General features: G+C 36.4%; 2 protein-coding genes across 2 annotated transcripts; both read right to left on the reverse strand.

Annotated features, from left to right (window-relative positions):
• Positions 1 to 686: 686 nt before the first annotated feature.
• On the reverse strand, positions 687 to 3,679 carry LOC116144383 (pentatricopeptide repeat-containing protein At2g37310-like). Its single transcript, XM_031429828.1, has one exon. The coding sequence runs from the start codon at positions 3,674 to 3,676 to the stop codon at positions 1,694 to 1,696; it is 1,983 nt and encodes a 660-aa protein (XP_031285688.1). The 5' UTR covers positions 3,677 to 3,679; the 3' UTR covers positions 687 to 1,693.
• A 16,694-nt stretch (positions 3,680 to 20,373) lies between these two features.
• On the reverse strand, positions 20,374 to 21,872 carry LOC116144380. Its single transcript, XM_031429826.1, has 4 exons — positions 21,578 to 21,872; positions 21,377 to 21,485; positions 20,855 to 21,234; positions 20,374 to 20,766 (listed from the first exon to the last, which is right to left on the reverse strand). Exons 1-4 carry the CDS (start codon positions 21,613 to 21,615, stop codon positions 20,526 to 20,528), a joined length of 768 nt encoding a protein of 255 aa, XP_031285686.1. The 5' UTR covers positions 21,616 to 21,872; the 3' UTR covers positions 20,374 to 20,525.
• Positions 21,873 to 26,908: the final 5,036 nt, after the last annotated feature.

A 26,908-nucleotide genomic window follows, 5' to 3' on the forward strand; every position in this document is an offset into this window, starting at 1 on the left:
TGTGGTTCATGATACACTTTATGGGTTACTAAGTTTTGAGGTTGTAATATATCTATAATATATGCTTTTATGTCTGTGATATAATATGCCATTTTTCTAGTAATATACCGACTACAAATCAAAACTAAGATTGAGACAATAGCATATTTCTTCGGAATTTGGATTTGGTCTTTCTATTTAATAAAATAAGATATTAGAAGAAAATCCGTAGGAAATGGTTAAATAATTTACATTATTGTAAATTAACTAACTATTGTATCACTAATAATATTATGAAGGTAACGTAAAATGATCAAAATCTTTCCTTTTCTCTAGGTGGGATCATGGTTTATTTTCAACAAGTGCATTATGGGACTCGAATTACCAAGTTATATCATAATTATCATTTGAAGATTTGGGCGATCACGGTGGAACAGAAGAGATCGATGAACGCGGTGGAGTTTTAGAATATTATGGAGTGGCTCAGAATGTAGGTGTTTTTTGTCTACAAGCATGTGTCCATTTCAAAGACATTAAGACACTTTATTTTCTTTTCATTATCTCAAATAAGCACTGCCTTAATCAAGAGAATGGAAACAATAAGAAGAAAAAAAAAAACATTTGGCCCATCCATGGCTCCTTTCTCTTGTCTCCTATACAGTAAACAACAATTATTAGCCATGCAAACGCTATGGAAGTTAGCAAATTTTGTCACTCTTGCGCTTGTCCCGGCATATTGTCACCCTTCACACTTACATGACATCCACCACCTTCATTTATCTCGGTTTATACTTCTTGGAGCTTGGAAAAATGAATCCCCATTGACTATTTTAACCATGTGCTGAGAATTTAGTTAGGTGATTGGATTTGTGTACTCTTTGAAGAATGTGCAAGTGCATCATGGACATTCTGGTGAATATGAAAGGGAAAAATTATGATCATTGTGTGGAGAAGGAATGGGGGACCGACCAAAGAATAATATAGAAATTAACTGTGGCGTTTATGGCCAAAAGTTGTATCATTGGATGCTTTAACTGCAAGCAAAGATTACCCAGAAGAACAAAAGAAAGAGAGAAATAAAAAGACTCCAAAAGCAAAGAATTAAAGATGAAAATGGGTATTCTTCTTGTTTGGGAGTGATGATTACAGGGTAACACCGTTAAAAGTAATCCTAAGTGCACACCAGTCCAAAAGTTGGGTGAACAACTCAGAAAGGTTACAGGAGAAAGAATTATAGAAAATGTACCCCCACTCTGTCCAGGAATAAAAACGTATCAATCTTGTCTGTTCAGTAAGAATGGCATCAATATCAGCTCAACATCTCAAGAAAAATATGTAAATGTTAAAGAATGGGATCCAAAGTCTTCAACACGTCCAGCTCTGCATTATGCCTTTTCCTTGAACTTATAATGCACCAAGAAAACTAATTAAATGATAAAATGTACACTGTTTCTATCCTTCGTGTTGGACAATTAGTCAAAACAAAAATGGCAATTCAGATGTACTAATCAACAGCAGCAGCCAGCTCAAAGCTATCTAGCGTGGGCAACCAAACTACTGACTCACCAATAATGGTATTTCTGACCTGCAGGGACTCCTAAAGGTGGGTGAAGATATGTTAGTCATTTTGGCCTTAGGAAAGCATTGGGCACATTGGACTCCATGAGCCCACACCTCATTTCTACAAAAATTCTGATGCTTATGCGTTCACTGTTCATATATAGGCACTCTCCTCTTCATACTCATTCTGCAATACATACCCTTCTTCTCTCATCAAACCAAGCAATCCTTCCAATGCTGCGTATATCTCAACCATTCTTTCACTTGATGTGTCCTTAGCTATAAAGCTTTGTAACCCACCACTGGATTCAATCCAACTACTGCCTGGGATTTTCTTCAACCCATTTTTCATCATTTTTTCCCTCACCCTATCAGCTTCTTCCCATCTTCCAGCTTGTGAGTATAGATTTGCCATTATGACGTAATTTCCAGTATTTTCAGGTTCAATCTCAAATAGACGATCACAAACAAACTTCCCAAGTTCAACATCACCAGAAACTGAAGCCCCATTAAGCAGTGCCCCCCAAACCTTAGCATTTGGTTCAATTGGCATTTTAGAGACAAAATCTGCTGCTTCAGATAGTTTTCTGGCTCGGCTAAGAACCCCTACCATGCATGCATAATGCTCAACAGAGGGCTGAACGCCATACTCTGCAAACATGGAATTGAAAATCTCCCATGCTTTATCCACCAATCCCGAATGAGCACAAGCTGCCAACACTGCTGTAAATGTGACTGGGTCTGGCTGAATCCCATTATTCAGCATCTCATTAAAAAGAGTAAGAGCTACATTAGCATCACCATGGGCAGCGTAAGCTGAGATTATTGCTGTCCAAATAATCAAGCTCCTACCTTTCAACTGATCAAAAACCCGTTGTGCCCCATGAAGAAACCCGGCCTTTGCATAAGTATCAATAATGGAAGTTGCAACATAAATATTAGGAGCATAACCGTTTTTAAGAGCATAACTATGCATTTCTTTCCCTCCCTTTAGGTTTGAAAAATACGAAAACATAGAAAGAATACTTGAAAGTGTCACCGCGTTTGGTCTAAAACCTAACGCCTGCATTTCTCTAACCAAATCCAAAATCCCATCATATCGGTTATTTTGAACCAGACCTGAAATTAAAGCATTCCACGTACTTAATCCTGGTTGTTTCATTTCTCGAAACAGATTCATGGCTTTGTCAACATACCCATGAACCATGTAACCAGAAATAATTGCACTATACGAAACTTCATCCTTCTCACTCACCTCCTCAAATAATGCTCTTGCATAATCCAAACTACCACATTTTGCATACATTCCAATCAAAGCATTACAAAGCCAAACATCCACTTTAATTTGATTCTCAATTACAAACTTATGAACTTCCATTCCCAAAACAAGATCATTTGATTGCCCACACGCCTGCAAAAGACTGACTACTGTCACTTCATCTGGTCTCAACATCGAATTATTCAACATCTCTCTATATAATCCCTTACACTCTCCATAAAACCCTCCCTGTGAATACCCGGCGATCATCGAATTCCATGTTACAATATCCCTCTCAGACATTCTATCAAACAACGCCCTCGCTGAAGCAATATCATGACATCTCGAATAAAACGTAATCAGACCGTTAAAAATAAACACACCGGAATCAAACCCACATCTCAAAACATAACCATGAACCTCTTTAGCCAATCTTGACTCACAAAACAAACCCGACAACGCCTTTAAAACGCACGTGATTGTAAAGTTATCAGGCTTCAAATCCACCGAATAAGATGACAGCAATGACGAAAACAACTTTAACGTATCGGTATACATATCGTGAACAGAGTACGCAATGAGCATGGCGTTATAAGAAAACACATTTTTGTGGGAAATTTTATCGAACACGTGCTGGGCTTGAAAGAGTTTGTTAGATTTTGAGTAAAAATTGACAAGTTTTGAAGCCAGAAAGTTGTCAAGAGCGACTGAGGAGAGAACGAGCCGCGCGTGGAGCTGCTTGGCTTGGCGATGAAGGTGGCGGTCGGTGAAGTGTTGGATGAGATGGCCGTACGCGCCATAGTCGAGGGTTTGCAAGGCTCGCTGGATATTGCCGTTGATGGCGGGTAGTGTTTGAATTTTTGATAATGGTGGTTTCATGCGCTTCATTCATTTGTTTGCTCAAAGTCTTTCAATTTTGTTTTGTTTTTATTTTATCAAGTTATGTGTGCGTGAGCCAGTTAACGACGTCGTATTATCAGCTGAACATATTTACCACATCACCCTTGTCAAAACTTGAAAAAGAAACGTTCAAGTGACTTCAACGACAGCGTTTAGCTGAGATTCGTGTTCGTGTTCGTGTTCCTGGAAGAGTCAGAGTACATGAAGCAGGTAGGGTTTTGTTGTTGTTGTCTCTTTTGACAGTCCTAGGGTTTCATTGAAATGGAATGAGCAAGAATTCTTTGCAAGAACGAAGCTATGGTTTCATTTATCCTTTTCTATTTCTACTGGTACATTTACTCAAGCTAAAAAGCGCTTTTAATATTATCTTTTCTAGTTGCACTTGATGCTCTTCTTTTAAAAAGTTTATACAGAATATTGATGGCTTATTGTTCTTTTTAGAATTAGCTTTTGATATATCCAATTTAGGTCTTCTTTAGCTTCTTTTCGTTGAAAATGGAAAAAAATTGATTATATTCAGACGATATTTTGAAAGTAAGAAAGAAAAAAAGAGTTGGTTGAATTGAATTCTTTTTAATATCTAACTGAAAAAGATGGTGAAATTGAACATTTGTTCTGGCATTAGGGATTTGTTTTATTATTCCTTTGCATGCATCTTGAGCATCGAACTTCTCTATCTGACAAGGTGAAGTAATAATGATCACAAGCAACCACAATATTATGTGATAGGTACTCTTAAGGTTTGAACTCAAACACTCAAGAAGAAAACAAACCTCCTTGACCGCCAAGTTAACTAAAGCATATTTGGTACTATCAATCAAAGTATAATGGACATATCAGAAACTGTATATCAGTAGAATCAGTAAAGTGGTAAGCAGGTACCTTCTCCAAGCTTGAGTTTTTAAGTATTTGTTATGGATGAGAAATTTGTACCCAAAATCATACTTCATACAAATAAATTTTACAGCTAATTAACAGTAAAAGTACTTCTAGTTTTAAAGGTTAGCTGAGAAGCAGTTGACAAGAGCACTAAACAGTGAGGGGCCTGAGGGCTAGCTTGCCATTACCTTCTGGCTTTTGCCCTCAAACTTGGCATGTAGACAATGAGGCCTTGAGGCCAACACTCATGGCAACAACATGGAGCTATTGAGATTCAATGACTAAACAAACAAAAAGGGTGAGAAACAGAAAATTGGGACCCAACTTTAAGCATCAAATGGACGATACATAACAACTTTCACATGCTCTCTGGATGTGCACAATCATTCGAACTTTTTATTAATTAACCATCCAAATGTTAACTTAAACCATAACTATATTTAAGTGTACCTTGGGGTAGTACTAGTAGCCTTTAGCTTCAATGCTAAAGAACAGAGCTCTTTCTTCCTGTTGTATTATAAAGATGAAATTATTAGTATTATATACATGCATAAATTTTAAGAAGGGCCAACTCTTCATAGGTCTTCCTCTTCCATGGAATTCTGAATCCTTTCTCTGGCAAGCCTTAGTGCATCAAGACTTCTTAGCACTTCCACTCCTTATCTTCAGTTCATTTGTCTCCTGGGATTTCTTTGGGAAAGTCACAGGAACTATTGCCATTGAGTTATCCACATAATCTTCTTCTTATCCCTCTCATTCCAGCTTCATTGAAGTTTCATGGTTGCAGAGCTGTCAATTGTACAAAAGATTCATTTTTAATTAACTTAAGTCATTAATAATTAATAGTATAAATGAGCAAGTGAAATGGGAGTGTACCTGTGATTTCAACCTCTGAATCTTGACAAATTGACTTGATTTGTGTATTGTTTTATTCATGTGGAGGATCTTCTGACACCGAATTCTCTTGAATGGAAGAACTTTCATGGCTTTGATTAGATGTATTGGATTCTGAGATTTCTGGAGTTGTGATCTGTGACTTGGTCAGATTCTTCTATGTCTTTGAGGCCTGAAGTGCTTGCGGTGATATTTACAAGAATGTGCAGAGTTTTCTGAAGAATAGATTGCTCGATTCATTCAAAGTAAATGTTATCTTCAAGGACTCAAGCTTCTTTTTCAAAAATTTCAGTTTCTTTTCAGCTTTATTCCTCAATTTATTCTCTTCCTTGAGTTTATTCTCCAGCTCTATCAGCTGTGTCCATCAAAAAGTTTGGAACAGAAACACAAAAAATCAAACAACAATCTCAAATTTCTTCTTTCAATTCATACAATCAACAAAACAAATGCCCCAGAAACAAAATCTGAACAGGAAGTATAATCATAAGCAAACCTTGATGCCCATTAGTTCTGCATCATCTTTTGCAGCCCTTGAAGCTGTCTTTCTGCAATTAATCTTCCTCTCAGACACTCCAAAGTCCTCAAGTTATCATTGTGCTTCACTGAAAAAAAAAAAAAAAAATACAGCATCCAATGTGAATAGTTCGGCATTCTTTCATACACCCTCCAACAGAGAGAATCAAGAAAAACCACCCACCTCCATTTCCCATCTTCCTTACTAGTAGTAGCAATCATTTTTCTCTTCTTTGGCCTGTAACCGAAGGGATCAACTTTAGATTTTTTTTTACACTAAAATAGCAAGTTCACTGCTTTCTTCCCCAGTTACTCTCTCTCTCTGAGTCTCAGATCAGAACTTGACCCTTTTAAAAAAAAATAAAAAAAAAGAAGACAGTGAAGAAAAATGTTCAAAAAAAAAAAAATGTTTGTGGGGAGAATATCTTTTTTGCAAAAAGAGAAATGCAGCTTTGAAGGTTGGAATCCAAGGTCAGACTTACAGAGAAGTTGGCTTTTTTGGCTATGCCAGGTGGATTATATGCAGAGCCAAAGTTACTTCCTTTGTTTTGTTAGTCACACTTTGTTTTTTTGACAACCACCTTTTTTCACTTTCCAGTGATTCAACTTTTTCAACCGTCCATTTATTGTTTACTCCTCCTACTTGTGTCTTAAATCTCATTTAACTTTGTCACATAACATAGGATGTATATTGTAATACCGGCTCGGTAAACGATATTGACCTAACCAGTGTTCTGAAAACCAATCGGACCACCCAGTCAGACCGATTCGACCGACAACCAATGGCAAATCTGCTCCGAATATATAAAAAACCTTATTTGAAGTTAAACCGGACTGGACCGCGTTGACCACTAGAATAGTGTCGAATCGCGGTCCAATCGCCATCGGATTCCGACATATTTCGAAAGAGAAACACCCTCATTCGACGGACGACATCTCCACGACCAAACCCATCCATTTTCAGTCGCCGTCGTCTAGCCTTCGTCGATCGCGTCCACCTAAAGTTTACGGCTTTACGCGACTCGGATTTCTTTTGTTGATTCCGACGAGTTCCGACGCCGATGGAACTCTGTCGCACCACCATCAGAGTCGTCGGCACCTGCACATCAAAAGCCCCAAGATTCCAGCTTCGATTGGCCGTCGATCATCGCTGCCGTCACATTCACCAAATCTTCGCGCGACAAGGGTGTTTTAGATAGATTTAAACCTTAAGAAAGTATTATAGGGTGTTTGATGAATTTCACCTTTGGGACTAAAAAATTTTATAAATTACTGTCCAACCGCCGATCCAACCGATCAAACCGAAAACCGGACCCTTGAACGGGTCATTGTTCGATCCGGTTTTCAGAACATTGGACCTAACACAACTTTAAACAAATAGTAACAACTTTAATACTAACGAATCACTACTGCCCATGGTAGCAGAGGACAAAAGGATCTAAGTTACATTATTTCTCAAATTCAAGTTTCACGATTCTTATAGGAGTCATCATTATAGTTTGTATCTGATCAATAGTTTTAAGATCTCAAAAATTAGTTAAGGTATGTATAAATGGCCCAAACATTCTTGATCATAAAAAAAAAAATAATAATAAAAATAAAATAAAAACTTTAATAAAATGTTAGATGACCGTAGCAATGACAATGCCACTAAATGTCCAGTGGGGGCTAATACCCCCATTGACTCTGGAATTGATTGTTAATCCTCTTTTAATTGTATTCTTACATGTAAACACTTTTTATTATATTTTAGAGAGTATTCTCAATACTATGGCCACCATTATATATATAATTTTTTTTTTTCTTCATATTTTAAAGAGTGATATTAATCTATATCTCATGTTTTTAATCTACATTTTTGGTATATTTTTTTTTTTTTTCCTTGCCCCCAGTTGAAACAAAAATCTGATTCCTCATTAAACATGGGTAGTTAAAATTGACCACCTAATTTTGTGTCCTAAGAGTAGGACATTAAATAATTGCACTTTTGAAAACAATATGTTGGGCTAATAAGAGAGGAAATTAATTATGGGCATTTTGCCAAATTGCAAGATTCTTGAATTTAAAATTCATTAAAAGCTTATTTATTGTAAGTTTGCTTAATGTATGAAAGATGAGATGGGACAATTAGTCTAAAGTCTAGAATGAAAATGCCCATAAAAGATATAGCAGCAGTAATGACAGTAGCATTTATTGATTGATTTAAATTTGAAATAGAATGAGGTGGCAGGCCCGGTTTATAAATGAATTGGTTCAATTTTGAAAGCCTTCACGGAGCTTCTACATATACAGTTACATTACAGTATCTAGCTTAGCTGTCACGTGATGCCTCGGAAATACTCGCTGTTCTACACTTTGATTCATGTGGCTTCACTTCTTTTGCTTTTATAGAGTAAATGACTGGTTCCCACCAAGGTTTAGAAAAATAGCTAGTTCACACCCTTGGTTTCATAAATTCCAATTCTACCCTTAAATTACACATTATTAACGGAGGTTAGATCCTGATACAGATTCAAAGGGAGTTATTACTAACTACCCTCCCACTTATATTATGATTTCAAACTTCATCCCAACCACCAAAACACTTCGCACATTTCTCTACTCTCCCCACTAGTTCCCTCTACACTTTTTCTTTTTCTTCCCGCCCCCAAGAAAATTATCTCTCCTCAATGAAAACATAAAAAGATTGAGACTAGACCTTCTCATCTCCTCAATGTCTGGTAGCTACCGTCGATCACACTCCCCGCTGCCAGCATCCCCACTGTTGCCGATTTTGCAATTGACTGGATTTTTTTGTTTTTGATAGATGTCAAAGTTTTTTGATTTTGCAGTTTGGGTTGTGATTTTAATTGATTATTGGAGTGTTTGTTGTGTTGATTTGGTTTTTTTGATTGGGAAGGCCCGACTGCCGTCGACGACCACCACCTGCACCCCACCCACCACCTTCAACTTTTTTCCCCAAACCAACTCTCTATTGCCCAACCACGCAAACCACCCAGCAGCGAGCGACCGTGGCTCTCTCTCCCTTTGTTCCATTTATGGCAAACACCCCTCCTTTTCAAAAGAAACATAAATTTTATATGAATCATGCAGTCCTTACCAACAAATCTTTATATGAAATGTAGAGTTGATGGCGAGAGAGCCACGGTGAAGGAAAAGAGAGTGCACGGATCGGAATTTGGAATTTAGTAAATGAAAATATTAAAATGTACTAAATGACGTTTTTATCCTTTGATTGTTAAATGAAATAAAACAGTGTAATTTAAGAGTGAGAATCTGGAATTTATGAAACCAGGGGTGGGAACTTGACATTTCGCTAAACCTTGCGTTGGAGCATGTTTGTTTACTCCTTTTATATAATCTAATTACTTTTCCCCCCTACATTTGTCAAAAATACCTTTACACCCCTTGTTTGCAAATGCCATAATTTATTGACAGAAATTTTGTTTTGTTTTGTTTTTTTTTTTTTTTATAATCAAGGTGTTGTGGTCAGTTTTATGTGTATTTCAACTAATCATCAAGCCGTTAATGTGCAAGTGGTCCTAAGTGGTTTGAACAAGAAGTCAAATAAAAGAGTAAACCTTCTTGACACCAAGCCAACCGGTCACATGACTTTGTTGGTTTCTCAAACAAGGACTGCAATATTGTCTTTTTTCCAAACCAAAAGTGGGAAAATGTATTCTGCCTTATATATTAGTTGAGCTTGTGGCGCCTTCGTAATTTACGTATCATTGAGAAATTTTAATAAACTAAAATGAAAAAAATATATTGAAGAGCATTACAGTGTACCCAATAATTACCGGTATTGAGTGATGCAATTAGCTTGTAGTCCACTCAAGAACAATGTATTCAAATTTTATATGGCATGAGACACGTATATACTTAGCTTTTCTTGCTAAATATTTATGAATGCGATTGCAAGAGCTTTAAGCACACTCGTTCCCATTCAACTGGTCCCACTTTTATATTTGTATTTATGTATTTGATTTGAGTATATTAGCTTACAAAGAGGCAATAAAGAGTCATACAAAGAGTCAAATCCAACCCTTGAAAGAAGGGAAAAAAAGAAAGAAAGAAATAGGCAATCATGAATTCAAAGGCTAAATTTGGCTCTTTATATGGCTCTTTGTATGCTTCTTTGTAATGTTAGTATTCTCTTATGTTTATTCCATACCATTTCTCATCTCATCAAAATCATAACAAACAGTATCAAATACCCATATATTACATTCCACACTGTCATTCAAATTTATAGAAACCACTTTTTAGTATATTTTAGAGTAAACGATTTTTTTTCTCACCCAATAATGGCTAATGATACTTTTCCCCACCCAAAAGTTTGAAAATACAAACTTTACTACCCAAAGCACAATTTTGTTAGTAAATTTCGTTGTGAAGAAAGGCATGATGGTCAATTAACATTATGTGCCACCAAAGAATCAACTCCTGAGTTTGGATTTCAACCTTCCCATGCCCCAACTGATTCGTTTTGGCCAATTTTGGTCGGCAACGCACCGGTTTCTCGTGACCCACTCTCCACACATGGCCTCCATTTTCAAGACATTTTAGCCTGAATTTAATCGTTGAGCAATCCCACCGCCACCAACATACTCCCTCTCACTCCCTTACCAAAACCCTCTCACTTTCGACCGTCTAATCCCTCTATTTGTCGGCCACCGCACACATTGGTCGCCGGATTCTTGCCCTTTTTGACCACTTCCGACGTTGGAAATCCCTCTTGAGACCATCAATCAACTCACCGGCCTCCTATCTTCAAAACCTCTAACCTTCAAATGCCAATTGCACGTTGTCACCGCTCTCCACCACCCAGGGTTTCACAAATTTGAAGACTTGGGGTTGAAATTATTAATTGGAAGTGGCTGAAAAACTTGCAGTCAACCACAACACACAAACACTTCCAATAACCCAATCTCCTGTAAAAAAAAAAAACACCTAGATCAATCTCCAATTAAACCCAAAATCAACAAATAAGCAAAACCTAAGAGAGTGGTGGATGGGAATGACGGCAACCAGGTTGAGGGTGTTGGGGGTTTTGTAAGGGATGTTAGTGGTGCAATTGATAGCATCGAGGTGATTTTCAATGCTAGGATCAACCGAAAATAGGTTGGAAAAGGTGTAGCAATTGCACAAAACGTAAAGGCTGGCAGCGGTGATCGGTGGGCTATTGTGGTGGGGGAGGTTAGGGTTTTGAAGGGGGGATGTTGATAGGTTTTTGTTGTGTGGGCTAAGTGAAGGTAGTATGGTGGTGGTGGTGGAGCAAAAGGTGGAATGGGGTGTGGTTTTGGTCACGTTGGAGGCTAAGAAGAAGAGAGAATGATATTTTTGCCTTTAATGAAATTATTAATGGAAATAACGTTTGGGTAGTAAAGTTGTATTTGAAACTTTTTGGGTGGAAAAGTGTCATTAGGCCATTTTTGGCTCAAAAATAGTCATTTACTCTTATTTTTATTGCAATTTAACTTTAATTGAGGTAGCGAATCAAATAGATCATGATTAAAAATTTGTACAATACAATGGGAAAATGATTTTTAGCCGTAATCTAATTGATTAATATCCCTTTGCTAAATACACATTTATTATATTTAAACAAAAAATATTCTTTAAACCCCATTTAATACCGAAAATAACTTAGCTTAATTAGGTTTTTTGTTACTACTCCCATTTTTCCTAATTTCAAACTTTTAGAGTTTTGTTTACTCCACTTTTCTCCAATTTTAAACTTAATTAGGCTTTTGGTTATACTCATTTTTCCCAATTTCAAATTTAACTTACTTTTTCTTCTTCAAATTCAGATTCATCCTATCATTTGATTACTTTCTCTATAGTTTTAATGATATATTGTCATCCAAACAAAATATTTAAAATAAAAAAATGTTCATCAATTTTGAATTTAGAGTTAGGGTTTATATAGAATCAATTTTAAAAATGAAAACAAAACTGTAAAAAAGAATATGAGTATATTTGATTCATTCGTAATTTTCATAAAGAATATTTAAAAGTGGAGATAGGGGCTCGAATTGACTGCCCTTTTTCTAAAGATAGCTGTGTTGTTTAAAGTTTCAGTGTACCAGATTTTGATGCTGCCCATTTATTATTGGGCTCAGCTGCACCTTTTTTTGTGATCCTCATCGGCCTTGACGATGATGGGTTCTTTATTTTGGGTCATATTCAGTTCTATTATTTGGCTTTGCTTAATCAATTTATTTTAATCCATTTTCATTGGCTATTTTTCTGGGTGGGTGTTTTTTTTTTTTTTTTTTTTTTTTGTGTGTGTTTTGTTTTGTGTGTGTTTGTTTGAGTTCATCAACTTATAAGTTTGAAATCGAACTGATTTTTTTTTTAATTTTTAGGTTTATAAGCTATTTGACTAAGTATATTACTAAATACCTTATTAATTTTAAAATTTCATTATATAACCATTTTTAATAAGATATTGTCTATAAAGTATTTGTTTATTTAATTCTAAATTTAAATTATATTGTAATAGATTGTAATAATTTGATAATATTAAGTAAAAAATTGAGTTAATATAATTTATTATTGATAAATAATGTAGTACATTTTAAGTCATTTATAATAAAATGTATTTAAAACCACATTTTATCAAACATGTTCTGTTAAATTTTAAATACTTATACATAACCAAATAGGCTATAAGATGTATTCAACTTGTAGATAAGAAAACAAACACCACATGATAATACAAGGCTCAAGTGTATTTTATGAAGTAAGAAGAAAGTAAAAGGCTATTTTGAGGATGAAAATAAGAGGTGGGCAGGGACGATCCTTGCGGGCCCGCCTGGCCTGTTTCGGACTGGTCCATTAGATGGTCCCTGCAGGCCAGCCTGCCCGTTTGACTGGTCCCAAATGGGACCAGTCACTCATGGGTCTGGACCCCAGGTCCATGAGAAAACCAGACCGGCCTGGTCGGGACTGGTCCTATGGGCCCAGGACCGGTCCCATGCTTGGGTAATTTCATTTTTCCCCCTCAATTTTTTTTTATGTTTTGGGGGCAAAATGAAATTTTATAGGGGGTTTTTAGTATTTTTTAGAGGTAAATTTATAAATTTTTTAAATTTTTAGACCTGGAAGATTTATTTTTATAAATTTTGTAATTTTTTTTAGCCCTAGTAATTTATATTATTTTAACAATTAATAGGGGTTTTAATATTTGGTAGGGGACTATATTGAAAAAACAAATGGCCAGGCCCGGGCTTTGGAGGAGGGCCCAGTGGAGGCCGGGCCTTCTCCTTAGGCCGGTCTCGTTTTAGGACTAGGCCCCTAGGACCGGATTTTGGAGCTGGGCTTTGGCCTGGTCCCAAATACCCAGCTCTCCATGAAATCATAAATTTATATTGAAATGAATTTATTTGTTTAGGATGGATTATTATTATTAAGAAACAACAATGTAACTAGAGCTTAATCAACTATAATATGTACTCCAAAGTTAAAAAGTAGCTGCTTTTACATCCCACCAAAATGAAAAGGAATTTGAACATAAATAAAGCATCAAAGTGATTCATGAAATATATAACAGCACCTTCACACAAACATTGACTAATAATAATTTTATCATGAAAAATATGGATTAATTGCGGTAATCCATCTCAATTTTTTTTTTTTTTTTTTTACTTTTTGATCTGGATGTCAGATTAGTTTACCATATTCTATTAATCTTAAGAACTTGTAAGTATCGATCGAATATAGTTCAATAATACCTTTATGACACTAAGATCCATCTCTAATTACATTCTTAAATTCTTCTTTTTTTTTTTTTTTTTTTTATATCTTTCTCATTTATTATCTACTAGAGTATAACCTTAACCACAGCCGTCTCATCAATAAACAGTGATCATCTCACAAATTCACAACCTTTCATTCCATTTTACCCTTCTGATTCGGCCACCTGTTACTTCTTCTATAGCATCATGCAATCACATGCCATTGATCCCCTCCCTCAATTCTAACTTCTGCGGCTCACCTCAACTAGAACCTCCCACAGCCGTTGGATCTCCCCGAAAACATCATCGGTCGGAAGCCGATACCGGCAACAAGGACACGTGTTTCTCTTCCTCAACCACGGCAGAATACCATCCATGAACAATGTTCGCATGGCAATTTACACACGTCTCTTCCTTCTGATCTCCTCTTTACATATAACACACTCCAAACCGCCGCCACCGCTCACCTGCACCGACGGCAGCGCCACCACCGTAGCTGCGCCGCCGCCACCTCCCTCCCGGCCTTCCCTCCACACCCATTACGCTAAGAAACCTCCGACACTTCGTCACATCTCAATATACGGCATCAAAATTGCACCTTTATAGTACCGATGCCGGAAAGAGTTAACAAAGTACCGCGGAAGTGTTTAGTTAATACACCGTGCCATTTGGCGAGTGGGTTTGCGCTTCCGGGTTTTGCTGTTGGACTTCACAGAGTAAAAAGGAGCATAACGTGTCGGATTCCGTTGTCTGATTGTGGAGTTGAAAGCGTGTGGGGGTGTGTGTTGAAGTGGCAGTGAGGGTTGGAGAGAAGAGAGGAGGTGGCGACGATGAGGAGAGTTTTGTTGGGGAGAGAGGGAGTGGAGATGGTGAAGAGTGAGAAAAAAGTGGAGGGGAGGAGAGGAGGCGGCGAGACGGCGGTGGTGACGATGTTGAGAGAAGAATGGAGTGGGTGAGATCTGAAAGCTTGGAAGAAGTAAGAGTGGAAAGTCCAATGATTTTTGCTCTTCTTCTTCTTCCATGGGATCGTGTGCGTGGGAGATTTGATAACTGTGGGTTATATATGAATCCTTTACTAAATGGTCATGAAGTTTGCTTTTAATTACCACTGGCTCCTTTACAAAGTGAGGGTCTTGAGTGAGGCAGATCCCATCAGATCCATAACACTAGTGGAATATCATAAATGCCTTCAATGAAACATTAATAAAGTTGGATATTAATTTTGAATCGTAAAACTTCAATTCTTTAATGTTTGAAAGTGCCTGACAGGTTTTATTAGAGGGCGAAACAAGAGGTCCACATACCATAGAGAGGATTCATATCAGTATAATACCAGCTCTTCCGGTCTACCTACCAACACAATAAAAATGTGGCTTTTACGACCAGCTCTTATCGACACAACCGTTAGTACAGAATAAACCTTCTCTCTTGCTGTAATACAATCAAGAAAGATGTTTTATCTTTTCTATCATAGGATACTTTTTTTTTGTTTGGTAATAAGGTGTCTGTCAGTTCACACACTTAATTAATCATGAATTCATTGAATATCCTACAAACCTAAATGAAAAATATCACAATGATGAAGGTGATTACAGGTTCGAATCTTAAAACCAATGATGAGAGCAAACTTTTTTGACTCAATATCCCTTATTTCAGGATACACTTTATGGGTTATAAAGTATCTATAATATATGCTTTTATGTCTTGCGATATAGTTCGGTTTGTCATAGATTATACTAACTTTGCAATGCATGTTGGATCTTAGTATTCTTTTCAGTAATGATTCATCTATCGATGATCTATGTCTAATAGGCATTTCTAGTAATACGACTAAATCAAAACTAAGATGAGACAATGCATATTCTTCGGAATTTGGATTGGTCTTTCTATTTAATAAAATAAATATTAAAGAAAATCCGAGGAAATGGTTAATAATTTACATTATTGTAAATTAACACTATATATTTATCACTAATATATATGAAGGTAACGTAAAATGATCAAAATCTTCCTTTTCTCTAGGTGGGATCTGTTTTTATTTTCAACAAGTGCATTATGGGACTCGAATTACCAAGTATATCATAATTATCATTTGAAGATTTGGGCGATCACGGTGGAACAGAAGAGATCGATGAAGCGGTGGGTTTAGAATATTGGAGTGGCTAGAATGTAGGTGTTTTTTTCTACAAGATGTGTCCATTTCAAACACTTAAGACACTTTATTTTCTTTTCATTATCTCAATAAGCACTGCCTTAATCAAGAGAATGGAAACAATAAGAAGAAAAAAAAACATTTGGCCCATCCATGGCTCCTTTCTCTTGTCTCCTATACAGTAAACAACAATTATTAGCCATGCAACGTTGGAAGTTAGCAAATTTTGTCACTCTGCGCTTGTCCCGGCATATTGTCACCCTTCACACTTACATGACATCCACCACCTTCATTATCTCGGTTTTACTTCTTGGAGCTTGGAAAAATGAATCCCCATTGACTATTTTAACCATGTGCGTGAAATTTATTTAGGTGATTGGATTTGTTACTCTTTGAAGAATGTGCAAGTGCATCATGGCATCTGGTGAATATGAAAGGGAAAAATTATGATCATTGTGTGGAGAAGGAATGGGGACCGACCAAAGAATATATAGAAATTAACTGTGGCGTTATGGCCAAAAGTTGTATCATTGGATGCTTTAACTCAAGCAAGATTACCCAAAACAAAAGAAAGAGAGAAATAAAAACTCAAAAGCAAAGAATTAAAGATGAAAATGGGTATTCTCTTTTTTGGAGTGATGATTACAGGGTAACACGTTAAAAGTAATCAAGTGCACACCAGTCCAAAAGTTGGGGAACAACTCAGAAAGGTTACAGGAGAAAGAATTATAGAAAATGTACCCATCTTCCAGGAATAAAGTATCAATCTTGTCTGTTCAGTAAGAGGGCATCAATATCAGCTCAACATCTCAAGAAAAATATGTAAATTTTAAGATGGGATCCAAAGTCTTCAACACGTCCAGCTCTGCATTATGCCTTTTCTTGAACTTATAATGCACCAAGAAAACTAATTAAATGATAAAATGTACACTGTTTCTATCCTTCGTGTTGGACAATTAGTCAAAACAAAATGGCAATTCGATGTACTCAACACGCAGCAGCCCACTCAAGCTATCTAGCGTGGGCAACCAAACTATGACTCACCAATAATGTTATTCTGACCTGCAGGGACTCCTAAAGGGGGGTAAGATATGTTATCATTTTGGCCTTAGAAACATTGGGCACATTGGACTCCATGAGCCACCACTCATTTCTACAAAAATTCTGATGCTTATCGTTCACTGTTCATATATAGGCACTCTCCTCTTCATACCATTCTGCAATACATCCCTTCTTCTCTCATCAAACCAAGCAATCCTTCCAATGCTCGTATATCTCAACCTTCTTTCACTGATGTGTCCTTAGCTATAAAGCTTTGTAACCCCCACTGGATTCAATCCACTACTGCCTGGGATTTTCTTCAACCCATTTTTCATCATTTGTTTCGCCCTCCCCTATGCCACAATAGTCCACCCTCCACACTAGAGATGACATATATCTCATAGCTGATGAGCCTTAAGCTAAATTCTGAAAAGCTTCTCACGAAACTGGCAGTCTTTCCCTCTTTTGGACTCGGAAATAACAAGGTAGTGGTCCTGCCCCAATTGAGAAAATAACACTGAAGGCCACAACCAGATAACAGACACGTGTAGCTCTCAATTGACGTTGTATAGAAATAAAAAGAATGGAAACAATATGTGATATGTATCCTACTATATGAGTCGCTAATGATATGTATTATAAAGTATATTCTAAATATTTCGATACGTTAATATGTATCCTACGATACGATACGCATCCGTTCATATCTTTAAAAATATTGATATAACTTTATAAATTTGGGCCAAAGGCCTAAAAAAAAAATTCGTGTTGGATCCAGGTCACCTAACCCGATTTACTAAAACCTGCACAAATTTACCCATTTTGTGTAGAGAAAGTGAAGAAAAAGATGTATTGCCCATTTTGCATGATAATAATAACATAACTGGAGATATAAATATTAACATTGATCTTAGAAATGATATAAATGGTTAAGAAGAAAGGATATAGATTCTTAATTAAAGGATATAGATTCTTAATTTTATGATTAATTTTGATTATGTAATACCATAATTTAAAGCCAATAATACCACAAAATTCGTTAATTAATATTAGGAATGATATTAATTTTCAGAAAAATTTTATTATTTTATTAATCTTTTTTTTTTTTAAAAGGTGTATTCTATGATACGATATGATACGTGATACATGATTTAAAAAATTAGGTTTTCGATACACAATATGATATACGATTTGACAACCGTTACACATACATCTAAGATAGCCCTAAATTTAATAATAAGGTTGTCAAGGAACCACTATTCATAAAGAAAAAACATTTTCTCCTTATTAAAGAGTGTAACGGTGCATTTAGTCCCACCTCAGTGTAAGATGCTGCGTTAACTTGAGCATTTGAAGGGACACGCCGACAAACACCATTGCTAACCATTGCTAATGCTTGTTTGCTCATTTTTGCAGGTGCAAAAAACTCTTCTACAACGTAGCAAAACCTCATTCTTAAACCCACATTCATATCTTCTCGAGCCCAAACCCACGGTTTGAACAAACTCCATTCTAACCCAATTATATTTGATCAAGGCTTCCAAAAGCCAAGTAAAGAAAAAACCAATGGGCTCTGTTTGGTTGGTTATCTAGAATAGCATTCTTTTGCTCCGTTTGGTTGGTTATCTAGAATAGCATTCTATGCTATTTTGTATTTTCAAAAAATAAAATAGAATTTTGAGAATTTTTTTGTACATTTTTTAATAGCATTTTCTAAAAATATTTATATTTTTTTACCCCCTAGGTTTGTTTAATTTAACTAAGTACCCTCAACAATAAAAGTTTATAAATTGACAAAAACACTTCTACCCACCCACGTATTGTCGGAAGCTCGACACGATCGCCGAAAGGTGGCTGGAATTTGTCGGAATGGCACACAACTGGTTAGATCTGGTCGGTTGTGCGTTGATCTGGCCAAAAAAGGCTAGATCTACAGCCACAGATTTGGCTGTTGATGTGGCCAAATCTGGCCATCAACAACCAGATCTTTGGTTGTAGATCTATGGTGGATTTGGCTGGAAAATACCATATCAGCGCATAACCGACCAGATCCAGTCGATCGTGCGTAATTACAACAGATTTCGGCCACCTTCCGGCGGTGGTGGTCAGAATCTGACAGTATGTGGGTAGGTGGGGTTGTTTTTATTAATTTATAAACTTTTATTATTGAATGTGTTTAGTTAAATTAACAAACCTAAAAGATTAAAAATATTTTAAATATTTTGAGTTGAATAGAATAAGATTGAATTTTAAGAATATTAAAACAAATGTATTTTTATGTTTTTAGGATATGATAGGATAGGAAAAGTGTGTATTATATTACATATGCAAACATAGAGATTGATAATATTTTTTAATATATTCTAAAAAAAATTACTACCCTGAAAAAGAATTTTTGTTTTCACCACTTATATCTTGACTCTTTTAAATCAAATGCTTTATAAAAAGTGTATGGGAAAAAGAGGGAGCAAAAGATGGTGATGCCAGTCGATGTGTCCGAACAACTTGAAAGACCTCCTTGTACTAAAACATGCATGTGAAGAAGTTGCATGAAAATCCAAGCATAAATAGGCCAAAAGCATGATACGACCTAGAGAATATATCTAGGGTTATGTAATAAGCATTGCTTGTCTTCTGTCACAACTCTTATTAACTTCCAAATTCTTATTTATATCCCAATAAGCATGCTTCACTTTTCGAGCCTGCACCAATTACTTAGTAAATCCCAACTTAATCATAAGTTTTTTTTTTTTGGTTTGTTTTTTTGTTTTTTTGGGTAATCGGGGTGTTTGGCCAGCTTATGTGCACCTTAATTACTCTTCGAAGTCCATTGAACACCCTATAAACCCAAAAAACCAAGCAAACCACAATATTATTGTGATAGGTACTCTTAAGGTTTGAACTCAAACACTCAAGAAAGAAAACAAACCTCCTTGACCGCCAAGTTAACTAAAGCATATTTTGGTACCTATCAATCAAAGTATAATGGACATATCAGAAACTGTATATCAGTAGAATCAGTAAAGTGGTAAGCAGGTACCTTTCTCCAAGCTTGAGTTTTTAAGTATTTGTTAATGGATGAGAATATTTGTACCCAAAAATCATACTTCATACAAATAAATTTTACAGCTAATTAACAGTAAAAGTACTTCTAGTTTTAAAGGTTAGCTGAGAAGCAGTTGACAAGAGCACTAAACAGTGAGGGGCCTGAGGGCTAGCTTGCCATTACCTTCTGGCTTTTGCCCTCAAACTTAGGCATGTAGACAAGTGAGGCCTTGAGGCCAACACTCATGGCAACAACATGGAGCTATTGAGATTCAATGACTAAACAAACAAAAAGGGTGAGAACAGAAAATTGGGACCCAACTTTAAGCATCAAATGGACGATACATAACAACTTTCACATGCTCTCTGTGATGTGCACAATCATTCGAACTTTTTATTAATTAACCATCCAAATGTTAACTTAAACCATAACTATATTTAAGTGTACCTTGGGGGTAGTACTAGTAGCCATTTAGCTTCAATGCTAAAAGAACAGAGCTCTTTCTTCCTGTTGTATTATCTAAAAGATGAAATTATTAGTATTATATTACATGCATAAATTTTAAGAAGGGCCAACTCTAATCATAGGTCTTCCTCTTTCCATGGAATTCTGAATCCTTTCTCTGGCAAGCCTTAGTGCATCAAGAGCTTCTTTAGCACTTCCACTCCTTATCTTCAGTTCATTTGTCTCCTGGGATTTCTTTGGGAAAGTCACAGGAACTATTGCCATTGAGTTATCCACATAATCTTCTTCTTTATCCCTCTCATTCCCAGCTTCCATTGAAGTTTTCATGGTTGCAGAGCTGTCAAATTGTACAAAAGATTCATTTTTAATTAACTTAAGTCATTAATAATTAATAGTATAAATGAGCAAGTGAAATGGGAGTGTACCTGTGATTATCAACCTCTGAATCTTGACAAATTGGACTTGATTTGTGTATTGTTATTTCATGTGGAGGATCTTCTGACACCGAATTCTCTTGAATGGAAGAACTTTCATGGCTTTGATTAGATGTATTGGATTCTGAGATTTCTGGAGTTGTGATCTGTGACTTGGATTCAGATTCTTCTATGTCTTTGAGGCCTGAAGTGCTTGCGGATGATGATTTACAAGAATGTGCAGAGTTTTCTGAAGAACTAGATTGCTCTGATTCATTCAAAGTAAATGTTATCTTCAAGGACTCAAGCTTCTTTTTCAAAAATTTCAGTTTCTTTTCAGCTTTATTCCTCAATTTATTCTCTTCCTTGAGTTTATTCTCCAGCTCTATCAGCTGTGTCCATCAAAAAGTTTTGGAACAGAAACACAAAAAATCAAACAACAATCTCAAATTTCTTCTTTCAATTCATACAATCAACAAAACCAAATGTCCCCAGAAACAAAATCTGAACAGGAAGTATAAATCATAAGCAAACCTTGATTCCCATTAGTTCTGCATCATCTTTTGCAGCCCTTGAAGCTTGTCTTTCTGCAATTAATCTTCCTCTCAGACACTCCAAAGTCCTCAAGTTATCATTTGCTTCACTGAAAAAAAAAAAAAAAATACAGCATCACAATGTGAATAGTTCTGCATTCTTTCATACACGCCCCAACAGAGAGAATAAAGAAAAACCCACCTCCATTTCCCATCTTCCTTACTAGTAGTAGCAATCATTTTCTTCTTCTTTGGCCTGTAACCGAAGGGATCAACTTTATGATTTTTTTTTACACTAAAATAGCAAAGTTCACTGCTTTCTTCCCCAGTTACTCTCTCTCTCTGAGTCTCAGATCAGAACTTGACCCTTTTAAAAATAAAAATAAAAAAGAAGACAAGTGAAGGAAGAAAATGTTCAAAAAAAAAAAAATGTTTGTGGGGAGAATATCTGTTGTTGCAAAAAGAGAAATGCAGCTTTGAAGGTTGGAAATCCAAGGTCAGACTTACAGAGAAGTTGGCTTTTTTGGCTATGCCAGGTGGATTATATGCAGAGCCAAAGTTACTTCCTTTGTTTTGTTAGTCACACTTTGTTTTTTTGACAACCACCTTTTTTCACTTTCCAGTGATTCAACTTTTTCAACCGTCCATTTATTGTTTACTCCTCCTACTTGTGTCTTAAATCTCATTTAACTTTGTCACATAACATAGGATGATATTGTAATACCGGCTCGGTAAACGATATTGACCTAACCAGTGTTCTGAAAACCAAATCGGACCACCCAGTCAGACCGATTCGACCGACAACCAATGGCAAATCTGCTCCGATATATATAAAAAACCATTATTTGAAGTTAAACCGGACTGGACCGCGGTTGGACCACTAGAATAGTGTCGAATCGCGGTCCAATCGCCATCGGATTCCGACATATTTCGAAAGAGAAAACACCCTCATTCGACGGACGACATCTCCACGACCAAACCCATCCATTTTCAGTCGCCGTCGTCTAGCCTTCGTCGATCGCCGTCCACCTAAAGTTTACGGCTTTACGCGACGTCGGATTTCTTTTGTTGATTCCGACGAGTTCCGACGCCGATGGAACTCTGTCGCACCACCATCAGAGTCGTCGGCACCTGCACATCAAAAGCCCCAAGATTCCAGCTTCGATTGGCCGTCGATCATCGCTGCCGTCACATTCACCAGAATCTTCGCGCGACAAGGGTGTTTTAGATAGATTTTAAACCTTAAGGAAGTATTATAGGGGTGTTTTTGATGAATTTCAAACCTTTAGGGACTAAAAAATTTTTATAAATTACTGTCCAACCGACCGATCCAACCGATCAAACCGAAAACCGGACCCTTGAACGGGTCATTGTTCGATCCGGTTTTCAGAACATTGGACCTAACACAACTTTAAACAAATAGTAACAACTTTAATACTAACGAATCACTACTGCCCCATGGTAGCAGAGGACAAAAGGATCTAAGTTTACATTATTTCTCAAATTCAAGTTTCACGATTCTTAATAGGAGTCATCATTATAGTTTGTATCTGATCAATAGTTTTAAGATCTCAAAAAATTAGTTAAGGTATGTATAAATTGGCCCAAACATTCTTGATCATAAAAAAAAAAATAATAATAAAAAAATAAAATAAAAACTTTAATAATAATGTTAGATGACCGTAGCAATGACAATGCCACTAAATGTCCAGTGGGGGCTAATACCCCCATTGACTCTGGAAATTGATTGTTAATCCTCTTTTAATTGTATTCTTACATGTAAACACTTTTTATTATATTTTATGAGAGTATTCTCAATACATATGGCCACCATTATATATATAAATTTTTTTTTTCTTCATTATTTTAAAGAGTGATATTAATCTATATCTCATGTTTTTAATCTACATTTTTGGTAATATTTTTTTTTTTTTTCCTTGCCCCCAGTGAAACAAAAATCTGATTCCTCATTAAACATGGGTAGTTAAAATTGACCACCTAATTTTTGTGTCCTAAGAGTAGGACATTAAATAATTGCACTTTTGAAAACAATATGTTGGGGCTAATAAGAGAGGAAATTAATTATGGGCATTTTGCCAAATTGCAAGATTCTTGAATGTTTAAAATTCATTAAAAGCTTATTTATTGTAAGTTTGCTTAATGTATGAAAGATGAGATGGGACAATTAGTCTAAAGTCTAGAATGAAAATGCCCATAACAAGATATAGCAGCAAGTAATGACAGTAGCATTTATTGATTGATTTAAATTTGAAATAGAATGAGGTGGCAGGCCCGGTTTATAAATGAATTGGTTCAAATTTTGAAAGCCTTCACGGAGCTTCTACATATACAGTTACATTACAGTATCTAGCTGTAAGCTGTCACGTGATGCCTCGGAAATATCTCGCTGTTCTAACACTTTGATTCATGTGGCTTCACTTCTTTTGCTTTTATAGAGTAAATGACTGGTTCCCACCCAAGGTTTAGAAAAATAGCTAGTTCACACCCTTGGTTTCATAAATTCCAGATTCTTACCCTTAAATTACCATTATTAACGGAGGTTAGATCCTGATACAGATTCAAAGGGAGTTATTACTAAACTACCCTCCCACTTATATTATGATTTCAAACTTCATCCCCAACCAACCAAAACACTTCGCACATTTCTCTACTCTCCCCACTAGTTCCCTCTACACTTTTTTCTTTTTCTTCCCGCCCCCAAGAAAATTATCTCTCCTCAATGAAAACATAAAAATGATTGAGACTAGACCTTCTTCATCTCCTCAATGTCTGGTAGCTACCGTCGATCACACTCCCCGCTGCCAGCATCCCCACTGTTGCCGATTTTGCAATTGACTGGATTTTTTTGGGTTTTTGATAGATGTCAAAGTTTGATTGATTTTGCAGTTTGGGTTGTGATTTTAATTGATTATTGGAGTGTTTGTTGTGTTGATTTGGTTTTTGGATTGGGAAGGCCCGACTGCCGTCGACGACCACCACCTGCACCCCACCCACCACCTAGTCAACTTTTTTCCCCAACCAACTCTCTATTGCCCAACCACGCAAACCACCCAGCAGGCGAGCGACCGTGGCTCTCTCTCCCTCTTTGTTCCATTTATGGCAAACACCCCATCCTTTTCAAAAGAAAACATTAAATTTTATATGAATCATGCAGTCCTTACACAAACAAATCTTTATATGAAAGTGTAGAGTGATGGCGAGAGAGCCACGGTGAAGGAAAAGAGAGTGCACGGAATCGGAATTTGGAATTTAGTAAATGAAAATATTAAAATGTACTAAATGACGTTTTTATCCTTTGATTGTTAAATGAAATAAAACAGTGTTAATTTAAGAGTGAGAATCTGGAATTTATGAAACCAGGGGTGGGAACTTGACATTTCGCTAAACCTTGCGTTGGAGCATGTTGTTTACTCCTTTTTATATAAATCTAATTACTTTTCCCACCCTATGTTTGTCAAAGATACACTTTACACCCCTTGTTTGCAAATGCCATAATTTATTGACAGAAATTTTGTTTTGTTTTGTTTTTTTTTTTTTTTATAATCAAGGTGTTTGGGTCAGTTTATGTGTATTTCAACTAATCATCAAGCCGTTAATGTGGCAAGTGGTCCTAAGTGGTTTGAACCAAGAAGTCAAATAAAAGAGTAAACCTTCTTGACTACCAAGCCAACCGGGTCAACATGAACTTTGTTGGTTTCTCAAACAAGGACTGCAATATTGTCTTTTTTCCAAACCAAAAGTGGGAAAATGTGATTCTGCCTTATATATTTAGTTGAGCTTGTGGCGCCTTCGTAATTTACGTATCATTGAGAACATTTTAATAAACTAAAATGAAAAAAATATATTGAAGAGCATTACAGTGTACCCAATAATTACCGGTATTGAGTGATGCAATTAGCTTGTAGTCCACTCAAAGAAACAATGTATTCAAATTTTATATGGCATGAGACACGTATATACTTAGCTTTTCTTGCTAAATATTTTATGAATGCGATTGCAAGAGCTTTAAGCACACTCGTTCCCATTCAACTGGTCCACTTTTATATTTGTATTTATGATTTGAGTAATATTAGCTTTACAAAGAGGCATATAAAGAGTCATACAAAGAGTCAAATCCAACCCTTGAAAGAAGGGAAAAAGAAAGAAAGAAATAGGCAATCATGAATTTCAAAGGCTAAATTTGGCTCTTTATATGGCTCTTTGTATGCTTCTTTGTAATGTTAGTATTACTCTTATGTTTTTATTCCATACCATTTCTCATCTCATCAAAATCATAACAAACAGTATCAAATACCCATATAATTTACATTCCACACTGTCATTCAAATTTATAGAAACCACTTTTTAGTATATTTTAGAGTAAACGATTTTTTTTTCTACCCAAATAATGGTCTAATGATACTTTTCCACCCAAAAAGTTTGAAAATACAACTTTACTACCCAAAGCACAATTTTGTTAGTAAATTTCGTTGTGAAGAAAGGCATGATGGTCAATTAACATTATGTGCCACCAAAGAATCAACTCTCGAGTTTGGATTTCAACCTTCCCATGCCCCAACTGATTCGTTTTTGGCCAATTTTGGTCGGCAACGCACCGGTTTCTCGTGACCTACTCTCACCGCATGGCCGCCATTTTCAGGACATTTTAGCTTGAATCTAGCCGTTGAGCAATCCCACCACCACCACCACCAACATACTCCTTCTCACTCCCTTACCAAAACCCCTCTCACTTTCGACCGTCTAATCCCTCTATTTGTCGGCCACCGCACACATTGGTTCGCGCGATTCTTGCCCTTTTTCGACCACTTCCGACGTTGGAAATCCCTCTTGAGACCATCAATCAACTCACCGGCCTCCTATCTTCAAAACCTCTAACCTTTCAAATGCCAATTGCACGTTGTTCACCGCTCTCCACCACCCAGGGTTTCACAAATTTGAAGACTTGGGGTTGAAATTAATTAAGTTGGGAAAGTGGCTGAAAAACTTGCAGTCAACCACTAAACACACAAACACTTCCAATAACCCAATCTCCTGTAAAAAAAAAAAAAACAACTCTAGATCAATCTCCAATTAAACCCAAAATCAACAAATAAGCAAAACCCTAAGAGAGTGGTGGATGGGAAATGACGGGCAACCAAGGTTGAGGGTGTTGGGGGTTTTGTAAGGGGATGTTAGTGGTGCAATTGATAGCATCGAGGTGATTTTCAATGCTAGGATCAACCGAAAATAGGTTGGAAAAGGTGTAGCAATTGCACAAAACTGTAAAGGCTGGCAGCGGTGATCGGTGGGCTATTGTGGTGGGGGAGGTTAAGGGTTTTGAAGGGGGGATGTTGATAGGGGTTTTGTTGTGTGGGCTAAGTGAAGGTAGTATTGGTGGTGGTGGTGGAGCAAAAGGTGGAATGGGTGGTGGTTTTGGTCACGTTGGAGGCTAAGAAGAGAAGAGAGAATGATATTTTTGCCTTTAATGAAAATTATTAATGGAATATAACGTTTGGGTAGTAAAGTTGTATTT

The sequence above is a fragment of the Pistacia vera genome, unplaced genomic scaffold (assembly GCF_008641045.1).
Source record: "Pistacia vera cultivar Batoury unplaced genomic scaffold, PisVer_v2 Contig444, whole genome shotgun sequence".
NCBI classification, from domain to species: Eukaryota; Viridiplantae; Streptophyta; class Magnoliopsida; order Sapindales; family Anacardiaceae; genus Pistacia; species Pistacia vera.

What these genes read in the sequence shown, in the direction of transcription:
- LOC116144380 (XM_031429826.1), bottom strand. Translation starts at nt 21,615, where the DNA reads ATGATTGCTACTACTAGTAAGGAAGATGGGAAATGGAG. An exon ending in AAGGAAGATGGGAAATGGAG is followed by an intron (nt 21,486 to 21,577) that starts GTGGGTTTTTCT and finishes TTTTTTTTTCAG; the next exon opens with TGAAGCAAATGATAACTTGA. An exon ending in CAGAACTAATGGGAATCAAG is followed by an intron (nt 21,235 to 21,376) that starts GTTTGCTTATGA and finishes TGATGGACACAG; the next exon opens with CTGATAGAGCTGGAGAATAA.
- LOC116144383 (XM_031429828.1), bottom strand. Translation starts at nt 3,676, where the DNA reads ATGAAACCACCATTATCAAAAATTCAAACACTACCCGCCATCAACGGC.